The sequence below is a fragment of the Marmota flaviventris genome, chromosome Y (assembly GCF_047511675.1).
Source record: "Marmota flaviventris isolate mMarFla1 chromosome Y, mMarFla1.hap1, whole genome shotgun sequence".
NCBI classification, from domain to species: Eukaryota; Metazoa; Chordata; class Mammalia; order Rodentia; family Sciuridae; genus Marmota; species Marmota flaviventris.
Genome location: NC_092519.1, coordinates 16,724,811 through 16,737,066, shown reverse-complemented (window position 1 = coordinate 16,737,066; position 12,256 = coordinate 16,724,811). Strand labels below are relative to the sequence as shown.

Here is a 12,256-nt window from a genome sequence, read left to right as displayed (position 1 = left end):
GGACAAAAAAACCAACAAAATTAAGAACCCAAGAAATGAATAGACCATACAATCCTTTGCATATGCAATTTTAAGAATATGCAAAACTAATTTTTCTTTCTTCCTTCCTTCTTCCTCTCTCTCTCTCTCTCTCTCTCACACACACACACACACACACACACACACACACACTTTTGTGCGGAGGGGTACTAGGGACCGAACTCAGGGACCCTCGACCCCTGAGCCCCATCCCCAGCCCTATTTTGCATTTTATTTAGAGACAGGGTCTCACTCAGTTGCTTAAGGCCTCGCTTTGGCTGAGGCTGGCCTCCAACTTGTGATCCTCCTGCTTTAGCCTCTGGAGTTGCTGGGATTACAGGTGTGTGTCACCGTGCGCGGCAAGACCTCACTTAAATTGCTCACATGTGGTACGATATTAACACAGAACATGACTAAAAAAAATACTGACTTTACAATAAGTTACCCAGGTGTATCCTATAATTATCTAAAATGCACACATTAATTTTTCTTCCTTTTTATTTATTCTCCCCCCCCCACCAAAAAAAATGTTTTCAGGAAGCACTGGCTGTGGATGCCCCTATGCTGTCTGCTTGGTGGCCTGAATGGGACATTTGTGACATGGAACTCCAGGCCCAATATCGTCCTGCTGATGGCGGACGACCTTGGTTTGGGTGACCTGGGCTGCTACGGTAATAACACCGTGAGGTAAAGATGCCTTGTGGGATGTCCACCTGCTGTGTCGGAGCCCGTGACCCAACCCACGTCTCTGCCATCATGGGAATGCCAGAGTCCAACATCAGTATATCAGGGGTGGGGGGATAGCAGAGGTGGCCCAGGACGCTGGATGCAAAATGGATATTCATGCAGCATACAGTGGAGACTACAACATGCACGATGTGTCGTTTTGCACCTGGATAGTTTAACTGAGCCTCATTGTCCTCAAGCTTTGTCCATTTCAGAGACGATGTCGGAGCTTCCTACATTTCGTCTCTACTCACAGGAAATGCCCAGAAAAACCTCAGATGTGTCTGTGGGATTGTGAAAGTAACATGCTCAAGTTCATATGAGATTGTGACTGGATAGGCTTCTAGCCGCTTTTTCAAACTTAAAATTTTTCTCTCTCCTTTTTTTAAAAATCTGTAATCATTACAGATTTACACAAAATTTTGTATTGATTTTGGAGACTTGAAAACATTCAACAGAATGGGAAATAAATTCCATACTGTCACAATTTAGCTATTAAAGAGGCTGGTTTTTTTTCTACAAGAAACCCATTAAAATTTTGTGTCATCTAAGTTCCTCGTTAATTTTAGGATAGTAATACCAACAAATGAACTCACTTTTCTATTGAAATGCACCTAAACGCAGACTCAAAATAAGTTATACCCAGGGAACGGTATTGTTATCCACTAATAGTTTTGCCTACAGAGTTGGTAGACCACCCCCCCCCCTTATTTTCAAGGATCTATTCCAAGATCCTAAGTCAATTTCTGAAACTTTGGAGAGTACTGAATCCTATATATGCTAATTTTTCCCCTACTGTAGCAGGAGGGTAGCATATACAGGGTGGATACACTGAACAAAGGGATAATACATGTCCCTGGCAGGATGGCTCAAGAATACATCGTGGTTTTCAGAACAGTGTGCAATTTAAAAGTAACTGTTTATTTCTAGAATTGTCCACCTCATATTTTTGGACCAGGGTGGACCATGGGTATAAGAAACGTCACAACCCCAAACTGCAGATAAAGAGTGAACTCTACTCTGTGCTCTGTCTGCTTGTAACTACCAAAGCATCTAACGAAGAAGATAGATCAAGGTATCAGATAGATAGAAGGGTGTATTTTAAAGTGGCCAGAAATAGTCATCTCAACCCCAAAAGAGAACAACTTTGAATCTCAATCCTTTTTTGGGAGGGATTGGAAACCCACCTGCTAAATTCTCTATAATTTTCCTGCAGCACCCCTCACATCGACCGTCTGGCAAATGAGGGCGTGAGGCTCACCCAACACCTGGCAGCAGCCTCCGTCTGTACCCCAAGCCGGGCGGCTTTCCTCACTGGCCGGTACCCCATCCGATCAGGTAGGAGAGGGAAAATGCAAGAGAATTTTGACTCATGGAAATTTCTTTTCTTCTTTCCTTCCATCCTTCCTTATTTCCTCCCTCCTCCTCCTCCTTCTCTCTTTCTTCCTTCTTTTCTTCTAATAATTATTTAAATTTTCTTTTGTAGGGTTGGAGATTACACCCAGAACCTCCCACATGTTAGGCAAGGACTCTACCACTGAGCCACATCCCCAGCCCTTTTCAATTTTTATTTAGAGACAGGGTCTCACTAAGATGATTTGGGCCTTGGTAAATTGCTGAGGCTGGCCTCCAATTTGCAATCCTCCTGCCTCAGCCTCCAGGGTTACTGGAATTACAGGTGCACACCACCACATCTGCCCAATAGTTCCATCTTTAAGTACCTCTGGAGAGATGCTGTCCCAGAATTATCCCTGAAGTGCCTCTGCATTCTCTTTCCCTTCCTCTTCAGTCCTTGTCACAAGGCAGCCATGTGCGGAGTCAGGTAGTCCATCAATCACATCACAAGGTTGGATTTGGGCTTTGAGGGATGGGAACCTGATGGTTTCTAGAGAAGAATCTAGTGGGACTCTAAGGAGGATTGAGTGGGGCAGGGACAGAAATGAGAAGGGCTCCTCCTAAGATGACTGAGTGTTTCACTGTGACCAAAGGATGTGACAAGAAAAAAAAAATAGGGGAATTAAAGTTTATTTTTGGCTCATGAGTCAGTCCATGGCTGGCTGATTCCACGGCTCTGGCCCAAGGGGAGGCAAAACAAAATGGCGGCAGGGCCTGGAGGAGGAGAGCAGTTCAGGACATGGCACCAGGAGGCAGAGAGAGCTCTGCCCACCAGGGACAGGACAGAGACCCCAAAGGCCCAGCCCAGGGACCACCTCCTCCAGCCACATCCCAACTGCTGCAGTCACCACCCAGTGAGTCCATTCAAGTGGATTAATCCATTGAGTACGTTATGGCCTTCATAATCAAATGATTTCATCTCTGAACTTTCTTGCACCGTCTCCCACAAAAGCTTTTGAGGGACACCTCAATCCGAACCATAACTCAGAGCCTGGTAGGAGGGACATCCTATGGTAAATTGGGACATTGTCCTCTTGAAGCTGTGTCCCAAGGTTGTGGCTTCAGAGATGAGAGTCAGAATATTTCATGCAGGTAGTTATCCAAACATGGCGCTGGATTATGCTGGGCTTGGTTGACATGGGTTGAAGCAGTTTCATGTTGGGATGTCCATTCCACATGCTGAAATTACTGAGGTCCCCAGGTCTGTTGCTCCCTAGTTCTGAAGTTGAAGGCACAAATTTACTTCAGGAGAAGAGATGTAGATGAGCGGTTTCCCTCTCTGGGCAAGTTGAAGTCCAGAAATCAAGTTCAAGGTCAGCCCTGTCCTGAGCTGCTCTCCTCCTCCAGGCCCTTGCAAAAGCTGAGTCTTCTTTTACAAGCAACAGCATTGGTGGGTTTTGGCACCCATGGGGCTCTCTGGACCCAGTCACACGGAGACACATAGGGTTGCTTCTGCAGCTATAAAAAGTAGAGGAACACATGGGACCAAAGGACATTGTTGGGGTGCAGGATGGGAGAATTTGGAACGTGTCGGGGTGAACCCTGGTATTTAGCAAAGATGATAACAGAAAGATTGACCGCGATGCTCATGTGTTAATTTTTATGAATTTAGGAATGGTTTCATCCAATAGTCTGAACCGTGGACTCACCTGGCTTGGTGGGTCTGGTGGGCTGCCCACCAACGAGACGACCTTGGCCAAGTTGTTGCAGCATCGGGGATACCGCACGGGACTCATAGGTAGGTCCCCGTCAAATGAATGAATAATAAAAAATAGAAGACAGATGGGACCCGTAAAGTAGTGCAAGTGACATAATTGAAGGATTATATCAAGGGAATCCTGCGCTCATGATGGGTTCCCTTGATAGGCGGCTCATGGAGAAAAATTCCACCTGGAGAATTTTGTCCACTTTCCAATGAGACAGACGAAGGGGTGATGGCATCCTCAGAAGGTCACCAGGGAGACCAAGAGGAGTCCACCATGATTAGAGTCCAAAAGCGACAATTAACATCCTCCCCCAGGGTGGTCACGGTGCACGCTGTGATGGGTGGACTTTTCTTCTCCTTCCAGGGAAGTGGCATCAGGGTTTGAGCTGCGCCTCTCGGGATGACCACTGCCACCACCCCCTCAACCACGGGTTCGACTACTTCTACGGGATGCCCTTCGGGCTCCTGAGCGATTGCCAGGCATCCAAGACCCCGGAGCTGCACCGCTGGCTGCGCATCCGGCTGTGGATCTCCACCTTGGTCCTCAGCCTGGTGCCCGTCCTGCTCCTGCTGCCCAACCTGGCCGGCTGGTTCTCGGTCCCGTGGAGCGTCATTGTCCTGTCTGCCCTTGTGGCTCTCCTCTTTTTCGTTTCCTGGTACTCCAGTTACGGGTTCGTCCGGCGCTGGAACTGCATCCTGATGAGGAACCACGAGATCGTCCAGCAGCCCATGAGGGAGGAGCGGGTCTCCGTGCTCATGTTGAAGGAAGCTCTCGCCTTTATTGACAGGTCTGGGTCCAGTCCTGGGGGCTCTAAAAACTTCACTGCCTTTGCATCTGTGTGTGTCTCGATGCGACAAATCTTTTCAGGGTGACGTTTTAGATATTCTTGAATTTTTCCTTGGATAGAAAAAAAAAAAAGAGTTAAGTTTCCTGCCATTTTTGCATGCAATTTCCTCCCCTGCTCTTGTCCATAACACTGGGGTGAGAGTATTTTAATGCAGATCCCCTCCGTGGGGACAGGTGTGCAGATACATTGAAATTCACGGTGGGTCTTGCTTTTGCTTTTCCTTAGAGACAGATGGAGGAAGACATCTCTATCCGTCAGCTGCTGGGGAGGGACCCTAGTTTTAAGATGTTTAGGTTCCTTACGAGCTAAGTGTATGTTCCAGGCATCATGAAGCAGGAAGAGGAAGAAATGAAAAAAGAGTCGTTTCTATAAATGTCATGTCATATATTTATTTATGTGACCCTGTTCGCCCTCAGTTGGTACTTATTCACCCAGATGCTCTAGATGTATTGGTGTCTAAAAACCATATTCTGTTCAGAGACAGCCAGAAGAGTTCAGATATTCAACAACCCGTTCAATATTGAGACCTGTGTTACCAGGGAATAAAAGAAGACGGGTGGTTTAGCACCTTTTTGGTCACAGTGACCCAAAGACCTCACAAACACAATGTAGAGGAGGAAAAGTTGACCTGGGGCTCATGATTTCCAAGGTTCAGTCCCTGGCTGGCCGACTCCATGGCTGTGGCCCAAGGGGAGCAGAACAAAATGGTGGCAGGGCCTGGAGGAGGAGAGCAGCTCAGGACAGGGCACCAGGGAGCAGAGACAGGGAGAATCCAGGGATAAGATATAGTCCCCAGAGGACTCCCCTAGTGACCTACCTCCTCCAGCCACACCCTACCTGCCCACATTGAATCAACTCAAGTGGATTAATCCACTGATTAGGCTACACCTCTCATAACCCAACCATTTCACCTCGGAACCTTCCTGTGCTTCCTCACTCATAAGCTTTTGAAGCCACCTCTTCTCCAACCCCCAACAATAGCTCTCCCCACCCACGGTCCCGCGTCCAGGTTGGGACTGGCTCTTGCTCCTGCCGCTGATCACCCCGACTTTCCGCCCCTCAGGTACAAGCGAGAACCTTTCCTCCTCTTCGTCTCCTTTCTGCATGTGCACACTCCCCTCGTGACCAAGGAGAAGTTCGTGGGCCACAGTAAATTCGGGCTCTACGGGGATAACGTGGAAGAGATGGATTGGATGGTGGGTGAGTAGCGTGGCCCGTGGCGTTCAGTCTCAGATCCCTGGGCTGCAGCAAAGCCACTGGGGATGGGTGGTCTTCAGTGACGTCCGGCTTCTGGGACAGTCCTATCATGGACCCCCGTATACGTTGATCCAATGCATTGAATTATAACCTGGGTCAACGTTCAACGATGCCCGTGAGATACATTCCAAGATCACAGTCGCAGGTCATCATCGCAGGTCATCGGAGGTCAGCCATAGAGATGTTTCCATTTTAAAAACTAAAGACTCACTCGTGAGCCATTTGTTGCAAGATCAGTAAAATTGCATAATGGATAAAATCACCCTTCTGAGCTATTGGACATGGAAGGAAAGCAAATTCTTGGCTATTAGTGTCACAGGGCAGGCTCAGACGTTCGTGGGGGACAGCGTGGGCATTGGCCCAAAGCAAAGCCACGTGTCTCCAAGTCATGGCGAGGAGCACGGTATGGATGGTGGAGGTGATAAATTGGAGGCTGGGGCTGGGGAGGAAAGGGATGCATCCCGTCAGGCGAGGATGGTGACGTGCTGGTCGCTGACCCCCGCTATCTACGGGGGACGGAAGTTCTGCATCTGGAAGGGATGTTTGACTTCGTTTTAATTTTCCTTCCTCCTCTGAGAGGAGGGTTTGGAAGGGTCAGGAGACACATGTCAATCAATCATCACGGGGGGGCGGGGCTTGTGCCTCTGTGTAGGAGCCTTTTTGGTTTAATCCACTTTAATCCTGGGGACATGCGACCCTGAGCCCCGCCCCCAGCCCTATTTTGCATTTTATTTAGAGACAGGGTCTCCCTGAGCTGCTTACGGCCTCCCTTTGGTGGAGGCTGGCTTGGATCTCATGATCCTCCTTCCTCAGCCTCCCAAGCCGCTGGGATGACAGGCATGTGTCACCGCTGTGCCCGGCTAAAGCGATTTCTAGTAGGCCTGGGTGACCGTATATATGGAGGTGCCTGTCCTGTCACTGTGTCATCTCTACATATTTTGCACATGTTCTGCGCACACCCTGAGTGTTTAGGGGACTGTGTCCAGGAGATGTCTGCGGCTGCCTTCCCACCTGCGGGGCTGTGCATGTCCTGCTGTGTGGCACGGGCAGGGCCGTCCCAGGACAGTGACTTCTGGATTCTGCAGGACGCTCAGTGCAGCCGCTGGCCGGTCCCCTGCTGTCTGATGGGGTGCACAGGGCGGGGACAGCCCATGGCCTGCTGTGACGGCCCTCTTTGTGACCTCTCCCAGGTAAGATCCTGGAGGCCCTGGAGCAGGAGCGACTGAGCAACCGCACCCTGGTGCACTTCACCTCCGACAACGGCGGCCGCCTGGAGGCACTCGACGGGGCGGCCCGGCTGGGCGGCTGGAACGGCGTCTACCAAGGTGACAGCCGGGGGGACACCGGCTCTGCCCTGGATACTGCCCAGGCTCTGCTGCCTGGAGACACCTTCCCGTCCATCATGAGGCTGCGGCCTCTGGGGGGCTTCCGAGGGCTGGAGGTGAAAATGTTAGGGGTGGTGACAACCTTGGGACAGCAAATTTATGGGACCTCACAGGCCACCAACGGCAGGGCTTCCCAGTGTCCACACTGTGGGCCTCTGGCGCTGGGGGTGCTCTGGGGTGGGCTGTGCTGTGCGCTGCAGGAGGTGGAGCAGCCTCTCTGGGCCCCACACACCAGGAGCCAGGAGCAGCCCCACCCAGGGTGTGAGAGCCACCTGGACAGACAGGATGGGCAGATGACAGAGAGATAGATGGACAGACAGAATTGGTAGATGACAGAGAGATAGATGGACTGATAGACAGGATGGATAGATGATAAAAGATAGATAGGATACATAGACAGGATGGATAGATGATAGATGATAGATAGATAGATAGATAAGACAGAACTGGTAGATGACAGATGATAGATGATGGACAGAGAGTGTCCTGCAGGTCTCCTCTGCACTGGGGGCCTCTGGGGCTGGGGGTTCTCTGGGGTGGGCTGAGCTGTGCGCTGCAGGAGGTGGAGCAGCCTCTCTGGGCTCTGGCATAACTCCAAGCTATGACAACTGAAAGTGTCCCCAAACGTAGCCCGGTGCCCTTTATGGGAAGCAGATCCTTCCACCTCCCTCCGAGGTAGTTTATTCAACAACTCATCTGCTCCTGGGGCATCGCAAAACTTCACCAACACAAAGACAATTTGAAAAAGGAATTCGAAGTTGGCTCTTTTCTTCTTACCTTGGAAAACACCTCTTCGGAAAAACTAGGGTATCAGGGTTTCCATACCTTACATCATCTAGCTGGGCGCGGTGACGCACCCCTGTCATCCCAGTGGCTCGGGAGGCTGAGGCAGGAGGATCACAGGTTAGAGGCCAGCCTCAGCAACTCCATGAGACTCTGTCTCAAAATCAAAAATTAAAAAGGGCTGGGGATGTGGCTCAGCGGTTAAGCACCCCTGGGATCAATCCCTGGTCCCCAAACATAGGTGTGTATCTAATTTAATCCACGTAGTCATCTCCGCGTGTGTGAGCACAGCCCTCCGTGTTCACACAGAGATGAAATTGCCTTACGATGCATTTCTCAGGAGGAATGCACCCCCCGTTTTTTAAGCAATGCACACACACACACACACACACACATGCACCAACTGTATACGATGAATTAATACCAAAATGCCATTATGTGGCTCTACGTGTGTGTGTGTGTATACAGTCAGGAAAACTATCTGCACCTATTCTGATTAGTGTTGTGGTTCTTGAGCCTGCACATGTGTTGCTTTTGGCCTTGCTAAATTGCTGAGGCTGGCCTCCAACTGGCGATCCTCCAGCCTCAGCCTCCCCAGCTGCTGGGAGGACAGGCGTGCACCAGTGCACCCGGCTGGACTGGTCTTTCTGTTCCCTAGAGAACCATCTTCCTCCCCCATCTTTGGTCGCAGGTGGCAGCGGCATGGCCGGGTGGGAAGGGGGCATCCGCGTGCCTGGGATCTTCCGCTGGCCCACCGTGCTGCAGCCTGGGAAGGTGATTGAGGAGCCCACGAGTCTGATGGACCTTTTCCCAACGCTGTCTTACGTCGGGGGAGGGATCTTGCCCCACGACAGGTAGGAAAACAGACCCTGCTCACGGGGAGGGATGTGTTTGGAGGCATGTGGGGGGTACTGCTTCCTGTGGGGACCCAGCTCCCTCCCTGCTGGGCATGTGGTGCAGTATGTTGGAACATGTCTTAGTGTCCGCTTTCCTATAAATGACCATCTTACCCCTTTCCATTTTTATAGAATCCCCCTCCACTTACACAGTTTCCCCTTAGACTGCTCTAGCTTCTGCATATGAGAGAAAACATCCAGCCTTTGACTTGCTGAGTGTGGCTTATTTCACTCAGCATGATGTTCTCCAGTTCCCCTATTGATGGGCAAATACTATATTTCCATCCTTCTTTATGGCTGTGTAATATTCCACTCTACAGATCCCACATTGTCTTGATCCTTTCATCTGACTTATATCCTTATGTGCACGTGCTGGGTCGCCCTCAGAACTAGGATCCAACCCTGATGCATGTTGACAACCTTCATAGCTCCCAGGCCACCAAGGTCCCTTACTATCAGTGGATTCCCCGTGTGCAGATTGGACCAACCGTCAATCCGTTGGGGAATCATTTACGTCTGCACTGAACGTGCACAGAATTTTTTTTTCTTGACATTATTCCCTGTACAATAGAATTTCTCAACTATTTTCTATCATTTATGAAAATGCTGACAACTATAAATAAATAAACGTACAGATAAGCCATTGCGTTAAGTGTAATCGGTCATCTCGTGAAGATCTAAGATGTGTAGGGTCACAGGGAGCGAGTACCCCATGTCATGAAAGGGACTTGGGCATTATATTTAGCATCCACCACATTTAAAAGGCAGCTTCCGCTTGCTCAATATGTCTCTGGATGAATAAAAGGTGCATTTATTGAATCGTCCGCGTAGTAAATGATGGAAACTGGGCTGGGGTCAGCTCGGAGCTTTTCCTGGGCTGCAGGACATTTCCGTGATCCATGTCTTCCAACCCGGGACCTGAGTCCCAAGAGTCTCCTCCTTGGCTCCTGCTGGTACCCAGCGCCCGGCTCACCCACTTCCCCCCGTGCCCTTCTCTCCTAAGGGTGATTGACGGCCGTAACCTCATGCCCCTCCTGGAGGGCAGGGTGGCCCACTCAGACCACGAGTTCCTCTTCCACTACTGCGGCACCTACCTGCACACCGTCCGGTGGCACCAGAAGGATTGTGAGTACGGAGACCGTGGGCGTGGGGAAGCGGGAGAAGGGATGGTCTCTGCCTTTCTAACCTGGGCAGGAAGGAGGAGGGGGAGATGGAGGGAGGGAAGAAGGGTGGACTCTGCCCATGGACTTCTGACCATCTCAGTTCTGACAGTGGCGTTGGCTTTAGATAATTCTCCACGGGGCTCACGCCCCAGCAGATCCGAGTTCCATTTGGGGTTGGCATCTCCATGATCATGGTGGCCACCAGGAGTGGAGGTTGCTCAAAGGCCCCGGCTCGGAGCTGCCAGATGACTGGGCTGTTCCACTCCTTGGGATTTATCCAAAGTGAACCAAGATCATGCATTTTGGTTGATCCTGGGTATGTGCAAACCCGTGTTTAGAGAAGCATGGTTCATAGTAGCCAAAGCACAGGACCCCCAGAGGTGTCCATCAGCAAATGGATGGATCAAGAGAATGTGGACAATGGAGTATTACGCAGCCATAAAAAATGACATTATGGAATTTACAAGAAAATGGATGCAACTGGAGACCATCCTGCTGAGTGAAATAACCCAGACTCAGCAAGTCTTATGTTTTCTTATGTATGTGGAAGTTAGAGAGGAAAAAAGAGAGAATCTCATAAAAATGGAAGAAAGACCAGTAGAGTCCAGGAAATGGCACAGGGAGAGGGAAGAGGGGCGGTATTGGGAAATTAAACTCACCAAATTATGTTGGGTTCATGTACAAATCTGAATCAATGCACCCCAGGGTTATTCACAATTATAATGCACCAAGAAAAGATTGGAAAATGGAGATATATGTTTTCCCAGAAGCCACCTGTAACCCATCACAAACGCCATGTCACACTGGAGATGTCTTTTTCAGGCGGTACTGTGTGGAAGGCCCATTATGTGACGCCCAACTTCCACCCCGAGGGATCCGGCGCCTGCTACGGAAGCGCCATGTGTTCCTGTTCTGGGGACGTGACCCACCATGACCCACCGCTCCTCTTCGACATCTCCAGAGACCCTTCTGAGTCCCAACCACTTACTTCCGACAATGAAGCCTTGTTCGACTCCGTCATCAAGAAGATCGAGGCCGCCATAAAGGAGCACCGTGGGTCCCTGACGCCTGTCCCTCGACAGTTATCTGTGTTCCACACCATTTGGAAACCGTGGCTGCAGCCATGCTGTGGGACCTTCCCCTTCTGTGGCTGTGACAAAGAAAGTGACATCCTGCCCACCGCTCCGTGAGCAGTGGGGTCACTAGTTACCCACCACAGACACGCTGTGTCAGTCAGATTTCCATTACTGTGACAAAACACCTGAGAAAAGTCAACTTAGCTGGGAAAGATTCATTGGGGACTCATGGTTTTGAAGGTTCAGTCCATGGTGGGCCAACTCCATGGCTCTGGCCCAATGGGAGGCAGAACAAAATGGCGGCAGGGCCTGGGGGAGGAGAGCAGCTCAGGACAGGGCAGCCTGGTACCAGAGAGAAAGGAGCCAGGGACAGGATATAGTCCCCATGGCCACTTTCCATTGTCTTATTTTGTCCCAATAGGTCCTAACTCCTTCAGTTCCCACCATTTTTCAATGGTCCATTCAAGTGTGAACCCATCAATGGATTCACCCACTGAGGAGCTCAGGAGTCATAGGGGAACATTCCAGATCCAAGCCACACCACACGCCTGAGTGGGTCTACCATTTTGGATCAAAATGGAGGCCACCACCTTGTTCCAATCCCCAGCTTTTAGCTCCCCTTCAAGTTGTGTTGGGAGCCTACAGACAGGAACGTGGATTCCGTGCCACTATTGGGAGGGGGTCCAGTGAGTAACCCCTCCTTGCACCTAATAAATCAGAGTCATTTCATGTCCCCAGGGGGGTCTCCATGGAGCCTGAGCATCCTGCTGAAGTCGGTTTGCAAACCTTGTTGTTCTTTCCTTTCTTCTTCTTTCTTTGTCTTCCTCATGGACAAGGACCTGGTTCTGAGGCAAGATGCCTGTCCCTCTGCCAACCCTGCAACGGGGCAGAACTTTCTCTGCCTTCTTCATTGCGTGTGTGTGTGCTCACACACGTGTGTAACGGGGAGGACTCCGTCCTAACCTCAAAGATTAGCCGTGAGCCTTGTACAGGTGACTTTGTGG

General features: G+C 50.3%; 1 protein-coding gene across 1 annotated transcript; it reads left to right on the top strand.

Moving 5' to 3' along the window:
* The first annotated feature begins 571 nt into the window (after window positions 1-571).
* Window positions 572-11,366, top strand: LOC139703492 (arylsulfatase H). Its single transcript, XM_071606974.1, has 9 exons — window positions 572-705; window positions 1,961-2,082; window positions 3,752-3,877; window positions 4,209-4,632; window positions 5,756-5,892; window positions 7,140-7,274; window positions 8,809-8,971; window positions 10,017-10,138; window positions 10,999-11,366. Exons 1-9 carry the CDS (start codon window positions 572-574, stop codon window positions 11,364-11,366), a joined length of 1,731 nt encoding a protein of 576 aa, XP_071463075.1.
* The last annotated feature ends 890 nt before the right edge of the window (window positions 11,367-12,256 follow it).

Excerpts from the sequence above, each read along its gene's own strand:
- LOC139703492 (XM_071606974.1), top strand. The coding sequence starts at position 572 with ATGCCCCTATGCTGTCTGCTTGGTGGCCTGAATGGGACATTTGTGACA. Across the intron at positions 3,878-4,208 it reads ATACCGCACGGGACTCATAG|GGAAGTGGCATCAGGGTTTG; the intron begins GTAGGTCCCCGT and ends TTCTCCTTCCAG. Across the intron at positions 5,893-7,139 it reads AGAGATGGATTGGATGGTGG|GTAAGATCCTGGAGGCCCTG; the intron begins GTGAGTAGCGTG and ends GACCTCTCCCAG.